The sequence below is a fragment of the Misgurnus anguillicaudatus genome, chromosome 25, assembly GCF_027580225.2.
Source record: "Misgurnus anguillicaudatus chromosome 25, ASM2758022v2, whole genome shotgun sequence".
Taxonomy (NCBI): Eukaryota; Metazoa; Chordata; class Actinopteri; order Cypriniformes; family Cobitidae; genus Misgurnus; species Misgurnus anguillicaudatus.
The window spans coordinates 29,111,939-29,127,549 of record NC_073361.2 but is presented as its reverse complement, the minus strand read 5'-3'; the positions used below and the strand labels follow the sequence as shown (position 1 = coordinate 29,127,549).

Below are 15,611 nucleotides of genomic sequence, written 5' to 3'. Positions count from 1 at the left end.
AAATCAGGGTAATGTAAGGTTTTGAACACCAAATAACCATTGTGCTTACCTTCTATGCGTGCTACGGTTGCTATTAACATGACCTCGTCCTGTACAGCCGGGGGTCGGACATTTTAGGACATTCTCGTGCATTGCAAGAACTAGAAGACAAAAGCAAAGATTATGTTTTACAAACAGAAAATCATATAAAGCCAAATTTATATTAAAATAATATCTCGATAATATGTGCATGACACCCTGATGTAAGGAGAACAACTGGCATACTAAATGATTTAATTCTTATCCAGGCTGGTTAAAGTCAAAACTTTTCGTAAATTGTACATTTTAAATGTAGCTTTAACATACAGTTTCCTCTTCAAACATCAACATCCAAACACACCACGACTACAAACAAGCCATGATGACTACCACACACACATATTGTTGAAGTTCCATCCAATATCCTAAGTAACTTTTTGCTGTTTATAATTTTCAATTAGTTTGGAGGATGTGGACATCCATTTATTTAAAGGCTGCATCCGCGGGTCCTTTGATTCGCAGAATGCCGCCTCTGGTTTAGGAGTACAGGCTTTTATATTGGAGGGAAAAAAAGAGGAAAAACTTAATTACATTTCCCTTTCTTTTGTCGCATCGCTGTTTAATGGTGAATGTTTGTTGTTCTACTTTCAAATGCAGAAAACAGGGAGTGAAAAGTCCTTCACAGGACGCATATTCAATTAGCATTTTTCTCTGGAAATCAAACCTCGACTAAGCGAATGATGGCTGAAAATGAGTTTCAAAACTTTATCAAAACTATCCGTGGCGAAATTATGTAAATACTTTGCATTTATGTGTACATAACTGGAATACATTTAGACTGAGATACATATTGCACAAAAGCATATTGAATGTTTAGTGTGGTCCATCGTAATAAATAAATAACACAGATACATGTGGGTGATTCTCACGAAATCCAGCTCTTGAAGCTCTTTTTTTGCACATATAAGATTAAGGTCTGAACTTACCATAACCATTATTTTTAGAGGATTTAAAATATTTTTCCTATAAAATTATTTACATTTTTTTAGATTATCATTATAAAAAGTATCATTACCGCAACATGATATTACATGAAGTATATACATTTACAAACTCATGTTTCAGTAATGGGAACTAAAAAGTTGTCTAGGTACTATGACAAAATAATTTCAATTTTTATCTGGAAAGAAAAAAAATAAGAACTGCTTACCTGGTAGCCATATTGTGTGTCACAGTCAATTATGTCCCTTCCAACAATTTTTTTTAAATGTTAGTTCCTTGAGGGCTTAAACAATGATTGAAAATTGTTGCGGAGGATGAGAATTTTTCTTGGACACATTTGCATTCCTTATTATTGTCTCATGTTTCTTTACTGTAAATGTTTATAGTATAACATGCACTGAAGCTTTTTATTTTTTAGATTTTTTTTTATTAAAAATATTTTCATGTCAGAGAACCAAAATCCAGTCATGGACACGTTGAGGTAATGAAAATTTGCTTTTTAAATGTGGAAAAAACAACAAAATTGGTTTGTATGATGTCATTTGAAATCATGTGCAAAATAGTACAGATGTTTGTAACTGTATACTTATTATTTTGATACTCTTACTTTGCATTTACTTTTTTTATCAAAATGTTTCATGACACCTCATAAGTCTAATTTTGCGAGAATCACCCAGATGTTTTCATAGTACACTATTTATACTGGATGCACTTCATGGCTTTTGCAAATGCAGTTATACGCTGAATATAATAGGGGACGTTTAGTTAAGCAACCAGAAGTAATATTTTATCCCATGGTATTTGTGTAACCAGTCCCTGATCATTAGTAAAGCATGAATATTTATGGGCTATAAACGATTACAGTATTGTTAACCGCTAATTGTATTTGTTCTGTTTTGCATTGTATCGCCGTGAATGGGTGAAGTGTGTCTAATGTCTTCAGGAAGTGATGCGTAACGTGAGAACAGACTCACTCTCTGGGGGAACTCTGACTTTGTGTGGGCATCCCGACAGGCTCCGGTGATGTGGATAGAGACCGGTCACATGACCTGTCCCGTCACAGCCCGGGGTCGGGCATTTGATGTCTTTCTTTTCGGTCCGAGGGGAATCTGTAACACACACACACATGCACACACAGTAAACAAGTGCTATTAAAGAATGCACAGTTAATCCAATCGCATTTCTCTATACGCGAGCTGTTAAACAAATGACATGTTTGTCTGTGACATTAGTTAAGGCTGAGGTCTCACTAAGGGCATTGGTTTCTTAGCGTTGATCCATAGAGAGATTATCATTGGAGATTACCCATTAAACAGCAGTCATCACAAGATTCAAAGTGCTTATAGCTCACATCAGAGATACTTTACTGGGATTTATCACTTAATGTTTGCTTGTGGCAAAATATCTGGCTGATCAAAATCCAACATGCTGCGCTGGGAAGATTTGCTTCTTCTACTTATTTTTTTAATGAAACATTTTGGTTATTTACTATTAAATATTTGGTTGCCAAAATGTTTTTAGCGCTTAAGAGGATTTTACTTATTTGTCCCTCTGGACTAAAACCTCTTACTGTTTGTTGCATTGCAATGTGTTGAAACTGCAGTGGGCCAATCATATGGTTAGAAGCTCTGAAGCACAATATTTGTATACAGACTTACAGATAATAAAAGACATTTTACATATGCACGTTAATTTCATAGCTTATCATCTATTTTGTAATATAGTGTGTATATGTTTTTACTCTAATAGATATTTTAAAGTGATAAATATTCCTTATTATATTAAACTAAATTAAAGCCCATGTGAGCTAGTAATATTACCCAATTCAAACAGTTCTCAATTTTACTTGCCATGAGGTAAAAAGGGAACTTTAAGGTATAAAGGGCACAACCATGCTTGGTGAATCTGTATTGAATCTGTGGTGAATCTGTATTAGATCTAGGGTGAATCTGAATTGAATCTGTAGTGAATCTCTATTGAATCTGTGGTGAATCTGTAGTGAATCTCTATTGTGGCAAATCAGTACTAAAGCTGTAGTGAATCTGAAGTGAATCTGTGGTGATCTGTATTGAACAGTAGTGAATCTGAATTGAATCGATGATGAATCTGTAGGAATCTCTATTGAATCTGTTGCGAATCTGAATTGAACCTGTAGTGAATCTGTATTTAATCTATAGTGAATCGGTATTGAATGTCGTGATCTATATTGAACAGTAGTGAATCTGAATTGAATCTGTTGCGAATCCATGGTGAATCGGTATTGAATCTATGGTGATCTATTGAACAGTAGTAAATCTGAAATGAATCAGTTGCGAATCTATTGAATCTATGGTGATCTATATTGAACAGTAGTAAATCTAAATTGAATCTGTTACGAATCTGTATTGAATCGATGGTGAATCTGTATTGAATCTATGGTGATCTATATTGAACAGTAGTAAATCTGAATTGAATCTGTTGCGAATCTGTATTGAATCGATGGTGAATCGGTATTGAATCTATGGTGATCTATATTGAACAATAGTGAATCTGAAATGAATCTGTTGCGAATCTGTATTGAATCGATGGTGAATCGGTATTGAATCTATGGTGATCTATATTGAACAGTAGTAAATCTGAATTGAATCTTTTGCGAATCTGTATTGAATCGATGGTGAATCGGTATTGAATCTATGGTGATCTATATTGAACAATAGTGAATCTGAAATGAATCTGTTGCGAATCTGTATTGAATCGATGGTGAATCGGTATTGAATCTATGGTGATCTAAATTGAACAATAGTGAATCTGAAATGAATCTGTTGCGAATCTGTATTGAATCGATGGTGAATCAGTATTGAATCTATGGTGATCTATATTGAACAGTAGTAAATCTGAATTGAATCTGTTGCGAAAATGTAGTGAATCTCTATTGAATCTGTGGTGAATTTGAATTGAATCGATGGTGAATCGGTATTGAATCTATGGTGATCTTTATTGAACAGTAGTGAATCTGAAATGAATTTGTTGCGAATCTGTATTGAATCAATGGTGAATCAGTATTAAATCTATGGTGATCTACATTGAACAGTAGTAAATCTGCATTGAATCTGTTGCGAATCTGTATTGAATCGATGGTGAATCGGTATTGAATCTGTGGTGAACTATTGAACAGTAGTGAATCTGAATTGAACCTGTTGCGAAAATGTACTGATTCAACCTATATTGAACAGTAGTGAATCTGTGGTAAATCTGTAGTGAATCTAAATTGAATCTCTATTGAATCTGTGGTGAATCTGAATTGAATCTGTGGTGATCTTGAACAGTAGTGAATCTGAATTGAATCTGTTGCGAATCTGTATTGAATCGATGGTGAATCTGAATTGAATCTGTAGTGAATCTCTATTGAATCTGTGGTGAATCTCAGTAAATCTGTGGCAATCTGTATTGAAGCTTTATTGAATCTTTATTAAAGCTGTAGTAAATCTGTTATAAAACTGTAGTAAATCTGTTGCAGTCTGTTATGAAACTGTAGTAAATCTGTATTGAAGCTATAGTGTATCTGTATTGAAACTTAATTTAAGGTACTCTGGCCGTTGTTTTTTGGTCCCTAGGTGGGATCTAAGTGATATACTGTATGTATGTAAATGTCACCTTTGCTGCTGTGGAATAGGGTCCGGGCGTCCATCTCCAGCATCCTCTGCTGCCTCCTTTCATGGTTCATCTGCTCCAGTAGAAAGCGGTCCATGTCCTTATAGGCACTGTGAATGACCTGTCTATGTTCAGACTGGAGTAACATAGCCTGTTCCAACAGACTGAGATTCAACCGGGCCCTGTCCAACTCTAGATGTCTGGCCACCAGACCTGGACCCCAAACACCTCCTCGTTCCTCCATCCTCGGCATCTGTAACTCTTCCTCACTGTCACTGAGCTCCCTCTGACAACTGTACTCTTCCATCAAGGTCCCTGCGCTAGATCTATTGATGTAAGCAGATATGGCATCTTCCTGGAGCTGGTGCCCTATTCGGAGTCTCTTTATAAGGCCATCATCTGCAGGTGGACTGGGGCTGTGATGGATGCCATTGATCTTGGTTAGGGATGGAGGACTGCCCCATTCTTCCTCATCTGGTTCTCGGTCTGGGGACAAATGATAGCCGGCTCTGATCTCCCCCTGGTTTTTGTCTTCAAAGTCCTCGTCTTCCCGTTGGGTCTGGTGTTTAGATATTTGAGCCACCAAGTCTGGAGAACCTTCGCTTGTTTGTTCTGACCACGACAGCAAGGGGTGGGACTTTGTGTTGTGATAGACGCTATCATCCAGAACATCATCACCATTGAGATCCTCATCTGAGACACAGAAGGGTTAACATGCATGACTTGATCTACAGTACGGTTAAATTTTAATGTATGATAAATATAATATTAAGTAAACATCCCAAAAATGCATCTCAGACGCATTCATAGAAAAAAACTTGTGTGTATTATCTCAAATGTTTCGCTTACATTTACACTATGAGCTTAGTAAATACATCAATACAAAATAAATAATTAGATCTTTTAACTTATAATAAACAATTTAATCTTCCAACCATTTAAGATTCATAACTGTGTTTTAATTCAAGGCTACTTACAGTAAAACTTAAATGTTTTCAAATCCACATCCTTTAGCCAAAAAGGATTTAAGTCAAATTATTAATACAGTAAAACGCTTTACACAATAACCAGAGATGCATGATTTCCTATACTACATTTGATAAATCCATAAAGCTTATTTAGCTTAGATTTATACTGAATTATTTCTTTTTTAATATGGTCAAACAGATCTCAAACCATTTTAACCCATAAAATCATCTTTAAATGACTCGATTAAGTCACTGAGTTAATGATTAACAATAGACAACTATTATCTGGATTGACTTACAATCCTTCTGATCTCTCTAAAAACTTACCCGCTAACGTTAAAGCTCTTTGGCCGCTAGGGTTTAAAGTTGAAAATAAGCCATAAGTACGAGATACTGTACATCTATCCTCTTACGCCACCCTTAACACCATATGCAGCCGCTGAGTTGATTAGATATTACAGCATTTCGCCGCATGCCGTTTCGGGGGCTTCTAATGGGATTATATAGCCTTACCAAACAGTTGTTGGTCTTAAAGAGCATTTAAAGTAGTTTTGCTTTTAATCTCCACAAAAACATCCCTAAATGATGGCTAGAGAGCTCAGTGGCATTTACAATCTCGCCCGTCTCGTGCCAAAAATTGAAACCAGGCTTTGAGGGGTTAGAGTGCTTTCCGATTCGTTCCCATCGTGCCAAACTCTAGCATAATGTTGCAGATCGGCGCTGAGAAAATACAAGGGTATAATGCGAGCACGAAACCTGACTTGTGTTTCTGTTTTGTGTTATTTTTGGAAATGCACATAGTTGTAATGCACAGGGTTCCCACGGGTCCTTAAAATCCTTGAAAGTTTGTGAATCTGGGTGGAAAATTCAAGGGAAGTTTTTGAAAATATACATATATAGATACAGGTCATTGAAAGTGCTTGAATCTATTTTATGCAAGAAGTTTAATGGGAAAAAAAATCCATATTATTCCCCGTGTAGTGTCGGATAATATCATAAAAATTCTAGACTTTTTAAGCACACGTGCTAAACTGTTGGCTTTAAATGCTTATATCTTCTGTATGCGAATGTTGATTCATCCCAAAATGCTTTTTTGCATAATTGTGTTTGACACATGAAAACGTCTCGGGTTACGTATGTTACTGTTGTTCCCTGAGAAGGGAACGAGACGCTGCGTCTCTCTTGCCATACTTCCTGCATCCCTTTAACGCTGTCTTTGGCAATATTTCAGATAGCGATATACTCCCCGCGTCACCCTGTCTTTGTCGTTAAGCCTCACCATTGGTTGAATTTGATGTACACATTCAGACGCACTTACCCCTGGAGGGGTCCCCAAAGTGTCACTGGAGTGACGCAGCGCGAGTACCCTCGAAAGGGAACTGTAACAATGTATCTTAAAAGGTAACACAATGTAACTTTGCTTTCACTTGAAATGTGTCCCCGCATTTAGTTCTTGAATTTGAGGGTATTGGACCTGGAAAGTCCCTGAAAGGTCCTTGAATTTGAAGTTAACTAAGGTGTGGGAACCCTGAAGGCTTTAAAATATTACTTTAGCAAAGATGAAGCAGCAATCTTTTGGATAGTTTGGTACACTTTTGTACCTAAATAATAATTCATAATAGTACCACATAGATACATATTGGTAACAAATGTATACATATCTACCTACAGTAAATGCTGAATATAAGGACCTTTTTAAAGGGGTACCGTCCCAGTGACAGCTAGGGACAATTTTTTGGGACTATATTTTTGACAGTGTAAATACATTATATGTGACCTTGCACTGAAAAAAATGATTCATTAAATTTACTCAAATTTTTTAAGGTAGGTGGTTGCAATACATTTTTTTTTTGAGCTACATTTAAACAAAAGTTTTTAATTTTATTTTACTTTACTTATTTTTATGTTTAAATGTAGCTTAAATAAATTGATTGCAACCACTTACCTTAAAAAATTAAGTAAATTGAATGAATCATTTCTTCAGTGTGGTCTTTGGTCGCACGGGTATATTTGTAGACAACAATACATTGCATGAGTCAAATTATCGATTGTATCGATGTTCAATGAAGATATTTTGTGAATTTCTTACTGTGAATATATCAAAATATTATTTTTGTGAGTGGATGCAGTTGCTAAAGACTTCATTTGGACAACTTTAAAGGCAATTTACTCAATATTTTGATTTTCTTACACCCTTAGATTCTAGATTTTCAAATAGTTTTATCTCGACCATATATTGTCCTAAACCATACATGAATGAAAAGGCTTATTCAGCTTTCAGATGACGGATAAATCTCAATTTTAAAAAATGTGCTTTTATGACATATATTATATTTTACATATATCATACATATATTAACAATTATTACATAACAAAAACCTGCTTACCAACATGCAATACTTTAAAAAGTTTCTAAAAAGGTTCTTTGTCGAGCTATATGATTTTTAAAAGACAACTACGTTGATGAAAAGATGACATTTATTAAATGTACTTCATAAAATGATGTCTAAATTTAAATGATCTACTATTACATTTTACCTTACATAATACATTTACTGTTTTAAGACAAAAGTGGGCCATGCATTAAAAACGACATGAGGGCAAATAAAAGATTGCATGTGAAAAATCCGTGCAATTTATGTATAAACCAAATCACAGCGAACGCGCTCGAAAGCTGTCGATTTCCCTGATTTTTGTCACTTTGTCAGCAGTTTGAATCATGAGCGAGGTGCGAAAACCCGAAGCGGTCCAGCGCAGATGAAAAGTTCGCCAGTTATGCTAAGACACAATTAACAAAGCAGACGATTAGGAGTTCTCTGCCATCCAGATGGAGACAGCCCTGACCAAAAGAGAAAAAAATACAGTGAAAAAAAGAGAGAAAGACTGAAGCGAACAAGGGCGAAAAATACTTGGACGCAGAAACTGGTTTGTGTTTTGGAACAGGTGAATGGTTTATACTCCAGAATAACCATTACCATTGTGTGTATGGAGACCAGAAGCTTGGCTGGAGTGACACACACAACAGCACCAAATGGAAGCCGTACACCCCTTTAATTCCTCCCCTGTTTTTTTCTTTTCGCTTTTTGATACTCCCTCTCTCTTCTCTCCAAAGATCCATTCATTTTGTCACTTTTCGTCTCCATCCAGTCACACACGGCACATTATGCTTTTTTAATTCTTTATTACTTTTTTTTAGTAGCTTTTCCAGGCTTATCGATTTTCCAAGTGCTCGTTGGCAAAACGCAAAGTAAACATGTTGCGAGACAGCAGGGAAATACGACAGATGAGATTTTCTTAATCATTCCTCAACTTCAAAAAAACGAAACGTAAAAAATTTGGAGGGAAAAAAGGTTACGATTATTATGGGTAATATGAATTCAGGGAAACAAATAAATTCCATTTCCAATGATGCTGTTCAATTTATTGAGCTATTTTGTTGTCCATTTAACAACCCACATGTGTCCAATAATGAGTCGCACACATTATGCCTAATTATGTATATTTGGTCTGCGTTCGATGGTCTAACAAAAGCTTTCGAAAGGGACAATTACGTTTGTTGCCTGGTTACATCGTTAAAAATATACCAAATAAGTGCAGATTATAGGGGTGTGAAGGTACACATGTAAAGCATGGGTATTGTTGCCAACATGTTCGTAATTCGATTCATTAGAAAATGGCGGCATTTTGGTTTGAGAAAGGATGCTGCTTTAAAATGCAATATCAACTTTAGCGTTTCCGTGCCTCCGTTGCCAAAAATGTTTTGTTGTTGGAGTGTGCGATCGTTCTCTTTGTAAAGGAGGCACAATATAATTTGGTGCCTTCTATTCTCAGTTCCACTATTTGCATAATTATGCAAGCAAGCGCACTTGCAAATAAAAAAGGCACTTTTGCAGGGTGCATAATCAGGAAGGCACTTTAACTACACCAAGTTTTTAATCCGGTCGCACGCGATCCGAATCAAATTGCCAACAACCAAATAAACTCCGGACAGATCAGCTGTCCTGAACTTCATAAAGACGATGTGATAGACAAACAGAAGCGGCCCCGGTGAAAATTAAGTGTGGGGGTGCGAGGGGCCTGATGGACAGAAAGATGATGCAGAGAGGGAGGGGAATGAGGAGGGAAACAAATATATGAATGCAACAGATGGTAGTTTAAAATTCAGCGTCAATTGTTCATCAAAACAGACTACACAACAGGACATCTGTCTACCTGCTGGAGTGTCAGTGTTCCTGGGCGCGTCTTTATCCTGAGCGGTTGCCAGGTCTTGCTCGACATCCCCCTCGCTGGAGCAGGGGCTGGGACTGTAGTGCCGGGGCTTCATTAGGAGAGATTTCCTCTTGTTGACCGGCGCCCCGCGGGCCCCTTCTGCAGCCGCTCGCTTTTTACCCGCTCCGGGATTCAAGCTGAAGGGCCAAGACTGGTGTCATTTTATTGCATCAAATTAAAGACAACTTACACACATACACTTTTTAAGAAAAGTGCTATATTCAATATCACTTAATAGCAATAGGTTTTATAACATGCCTGGCGTGAACTGAACAAAAGTGGTGACGTATGCTAGCGCACTTCACCTGCCATTACTCACTGTTTCTTTTCTGCCAGTGCTCTTGTAGCTCAATTGGAAGAGCATTGCGTTAGCAGTGAAAACCTTAATGGGTTCGATAAAATGTATATCTTAAATGCACTGTGACTTTGATGTAAATGACTGCCAAATGCATAAATGTAAATGTCACAAGGCAATTAATTAGCACAATCTGCTGCTTAATAGTCATATGTAGTATCGAACATAAAATCAACTGCAAAAGTCGCAATGAAATTGAAATTAAAAACTCTCATAATCTTTCATAATCTAAATTAAAAACCCTCATAATCTTAAATCAAAAACACAAATCTCCTCCCCTTCTCGAAAACGATCTCTCTTTACCAGTGTTGGGGGTAACGCATTACAAGTAATGCGCATTACGTAATAATATCACTTTTCTGAAGTAACGAGTAAAGTAACGCATTCCTTTATAAATGTAAACATTAATATTTGAGTTAATCTTTTTAAAAAGTAACGCAAGTTACTTTTCAAATTAATAAATTTTATTTAAAAAAAATAAAAAAGGAGCTAAATTAAACTGAACGTAGTAACGCAGAATTACTCACTCCATGCATGCGCGTCTAAGCGGGAACAGTTTAAGACAGAAACGGAGATGGCAGATGGCCAGAACTTGACATTTTTGCGATGAAAAATGCAATTTCTGAATGCAGAACTTCTCAGTAATAAAAAACACCTGCAAGGCCTGAAAGAGATCAAGTCTCAGCAAAGTTACAAAAAGTAACAATAAGTAACGCAAAAGTAACATAAGTATTATTTCCCATGAAAAGTAACTAAGTAACGCAATTAGTTACTTTTTTGGGGAGTAACTTAATATTGTAATGCATTACTTTTAAAAGTAACTTTCCCCAACATTGGTCACAAAGCAATTCATGAGCACAATCTGCTTAATATGTAGTATCGAACATAAAATCAACTGCAGGTCTTAAAGTCGCAATAAAATTGATATGAAAAACTGTACTTTGTTTTGGAATATTAAGGTATTTTTTACTTGAATGTGAGCTTCATTATTTTGTAATAATTCAAGTGCCTTCATAATCTTAACTAAAGAATGCAAATCTCCTCCCCTTCTTGAAAGCGATCTCTCTTGGGTCAGAAACGGAGATGGCAGGCCAGAACTTTTGCAATGAAAATATGCAATGTCTGAATGCAGAACTTCTCAGTCATAAAAAACTCCTACAATGCCTGAAAGAGATCAAGCCTCAACCAAGTAAGAAAAAGTAACGCAAAAGTAGCGTAAAAGTAACGCAAAAGTAACGTAAGTATTACTTTCCATGAAAAGGAACTAAGTAACGCAATTAGTTACTTTTTTGAGAAGTAACTTAATATTGTAATGCATTACTTTAAAAAGTACCTTTCCTTAACACTGCTCTTTACTTCCGATCATATAGTATAGCAGGTGGGCGGGGTCTCGGAAAAGATCGCAGTGATTAGCAAATCTTCAAACGATCCAATCAATTCTCGATGGAAAAATTCAAGTCAGAAGCCGTTTCACTGGGATATACGTCACCACGGGGAAAATAAGACAATTGCCACTTCCGTTTCATGACGCATTTTTATATATTATAAGTATAGTACTATCCACTGACCCCAGAACTGTCACTGCACGGATGTACGTAGTCTTAATTTCCATCTATATTCAAAGCTTAGTTTAAACACGCTTTCCAAAGCAGCACTCATCATGTTGAGTATCGGTCTCATTATGAAGTGAACTTTATTACAAAGAAAAAATTATTTCTCTTCTTAACCTTTCATCAAAATGTAATAACTCGCTTCACCTCTGAAACAACTTCCCCTTCTCTGCTGTCATCGAGCGCTCTTATTTATCAACACCACATCATATAAAGACCACTTTCACTATCCAATTGATTTCAGGCAGAAATACACTCAAAGGTTCTTCACAGTGATGTCATAGAAGAACCATTTTGGGTTCCTCAAAGAACCATTCAGTCAAAGGTTCTTATGTTATCATGTTCTTATCATGATGCACCTTAACTTTTAAGAGTATAAGTTACAGTATGTCACATTATAAAGGTGAAATAAGTTGTTTTATGTAGACTTTAAATGCTTTAAGTCACCGAGTTCAAAAAACGTCAGGACATCATCTGAAATTTCCTGCAAGATGTGACTAAGAAATTAAGCATCACAGATCCTCATGTGTGAATTTATGTGTGAACAGAGAGAGTCAAATATGAACCGGCTCGTTCTTTTCAATGAGAAATCTGTTGCTATAATAAGTTGTTACGTTGCATTACTGATACAGAAACGAAAATTTTTGCTTTATAGGCCTAAAACATAAAAAAGTGACTGAGTAAAAGATAATGTTTTTGGACACTAAAGCCACATTTTAAAGATTTGTATTTACATTTATGCATTTGGCAGATCCAAGGTGACTTACAATTCAATTTATACTTTTTATCTTTGTGTGTGTTCCCTAGGATCAAACCTATGACCTTTGTGCTGCTAATCCAATGCTGTACCAGGAACAAAATATTAAGCTTACTAGGATTTATTTTAAAGAACTGTAACACTTCTCAACAACTGAAAAAAAACATGTTTATATTGTTCACGACAAAGAAGTATTTGTCAAGTGTTATTTAAACATGTCTATTGTTAGCATGACGATCCACAGCTGTGGTTAGGACACCTGTGTAAACTTGAGGCTAACAGACTTCATACATACACTGAAAATGACCTTGGGACAAGTTGGTCGAAATGATTCACAAAAATGAGAAAAAGTCCAGCATCACTTGGTTTGATATGTTGTACATGTATGTAATACAATCTTAAAGAGATAGTAGACCCAAAAATGGATATTCAACCACTCGAACAGATCTGGGGCACCATTGACTTCCATACTATAATTTTTCCTACAATGGATGTCAATGGTGCCCCATATCTGCTTGGTTACAAAAGCATCTTAATTTATATTTAGCAAAACAATAAAACTCATCCAACATGAAGGTGAGTAAATGATTGCAGAATATTATTTTTATCCCTTGTTTAGACTTCAAAAGCACTTTATATAATCTGAGGTCTTAACTGTATTTTTTGACAACCGCACGTATCCAGTAAAAAACCAACTTGACACTCGAATGCAAGTTGTGAACTCTGCCTTACCTGTGCGACTCAGCGATGCAGTCAGCCAGAACTGCAAACAGAAAGATAGAGAGGGAGAAAAGTAAACACACATGTTTACAACACCTGCCCGTGGTCCTTCACACCCCTTAATGTCACCCTCACGGATGGACACAATCTCGCTCTCTCGCTGACTCCGTGATAGATGTTATTTTGAAAAAGAGCTCTTCTGGCACATAAAAAATGTAAAAATACATCTCAAGCACACTCCCGTACCTTCTTCTGTGTGATCTGAGCTTTGAAAATATGGCTATGGATTGTAACAAAAAGGATGCAAATCTATACAAAATACCCTGCCAGTTTCATCCTTTAAAGACAGACATGCAAATGAGCTTTCTGGTATTTTTTTAAGCCCAGATGAGAGGATACAGCTGGCCCTGTGCGGTACCACGCCGCCTGTTTTATTTTTAAACTAGTTATGGCCTAATCGTCCGGATGACCGCATGATTGCAAATCAATAACATTAAAAAAGAAATGAAAATATGTGTTCCTTTAAGAAAAAAAATGTGTGCATGTATATTTAAGAAACAAGGAACAGTTACAAAAAAAATTCATGATGTTGTCTGTAATATGTAATGCTCTTATTATGCTTTTTTATATTTTAGATGTGGACACATGGAACATAATTATAATTTACATCAAGGTGAAATTCTTTGGTTTATGTCCCACATTGTCTCAAAGAGAGAAATTAAGGTCACAGCTTTATTCAAGGAAAAAAAACAATACACATTTTGCTGGAAAAAATGATAACACAAGGTTAAACAATCACGATTCTGACAGCATGATAGAGTCAAAGCCAGACCGTGAACTTAGTTTCAAAAGACATACAGAGAGAGAGACAAAAAGAGAGAGAGCAGGAATGTGTGTCAGTGGGAGAGAAATCTCATTCACAGCTTCACCTCAGTCTCACGGTGAAGACTCAATAAAAACCATCATGAATTTTTACCGGCACATTAAAGGGCCAGGCGCGCACGAGAGGTACAGTACAAGGCGCCGAACACTTGAATAATGATGCGGCCGGCCGTGCTTTAGTCAATCGTCCCATTCAAAACGTCCTCCTTAACTCATTTGAAAGAATATTGCCACATAATGAAGTCACTGTCTCTGCATAATGCAGACGCACCTCTCTCAGCCTAAACTGGATTAATATTAAAATTGACAGATCTGATGTGCGGCTGTTAAACTAGCACTTCACATCAAATGCGCGTGCGGAGGGAGGTGTGAGCACCCGGGAGGCAGGGCGGGTCACGGGAGGAAGAGGGTCTGCCGGGTGGCACGTCATGGTGACAAATAAATGACTGCACTGCGGCATTATGGGTAATGTGTTGACCTTGTTTATGCGAACTTTGCACGGGCAAATGAAATGCATCTCTGCATGTTTACAAACACTAGTAATAAACTGATTTCAAAAGGTTGAGTGTCATAAGAATTAAAATGGGTTTATTACAATGTAAGATAAAAATATCATTTTATAAATATTATATATTGCTTGTGCATGTGTAAAGCAAAATTTTTGAATATACTGTTACGTAATGTTCATTTCTACCTGATCAGTTCTCCAAAGTGTAATTTTTGGTTTTCCCTACACTGTAAAAAATACTTTGCTGCTTTTAAAATTTTTTGTTGAATCAACTCGGATTTACAAGTCATTTCAACTTACTTATTTATCTTGACTAGATATGAGTTGTTATAACTACAGGTGAGTTGTTATAAATTATAAATTTAAGTTGACTTTTCTCAACTATATTTTATAAGTTGTGACAACTAATTTCTGTTGACATGACTTGTAAATCTGAGTTGACTCAACAAAAAAAATTAAGTTTTTTTTACAGTGGATATAGCCAAGTTGATTTAAAGGGATAATTCACCTAAAAAAGAAAATTCTGACGTCATTTTCTCATCTTCATGTTGTTTTAAACCTGTATGAATTTCTTTTTTCTGATGAACACAAAAGAAGACATTTTGATAAATAATGGTAAACACACAGCTGATTGTAACCATTGACTTCCATAGTAGAAAAAACAAATATGATGGAATTCAATGGGTACCGTCAACTGTGTGCTTACCATCATTTATCAAAATATCTTCGGTAACACTTTAGTTCATAAGACTGGCATGACACATTAATAATCATGACATGACACGTGCTATAAACATGATGAAGATTTTATGCACATTTATGACAACTATCATTACATGTCATCAAGTGTCATTTGTTCAACCATGTCATCCTTATTGCAAAGATGACATT

General features: G+C 36.1%; 1 protein-coding gene across 1 annotated transcript in view; it reads right to left on the bottom strand.

The window, feature by feature from the left end:
- st18 (ST18 C2H2C-type zinc finger transcription factor) overlaps window positions 1–15,611 on the bottom strand; it is a 92,488-nt gene that overhangs the window by 24,229 nt on the left and 52,648 nt on the right. Inside the window, exons 4-8 of the mRNA XM_055182371.2 lie at window positions 13,343–13,373; window positions 9,832–10,025; window positions 4,654–5,343; window positions 1,995–2,129; window positions 50–140 (exon numbers count right to left, since the gene is read on the bottom strand). Of these exons, the coding sequence (XP_055038346.2) occupies window positions 50–140; window positions 1,995–2,129; window positions 4,654–5,343; window positions 9,832–10,025; window positions 13,343–13,373 (1,141 nt within the window). The remainder of the gene's footprint in view (window positions 1–49; window positions 141–1,994; window positions 2,130–4,653; window positions 5,344–9,831; window positions 10,026–13,342; window positions 13,374–15,611) is intronic.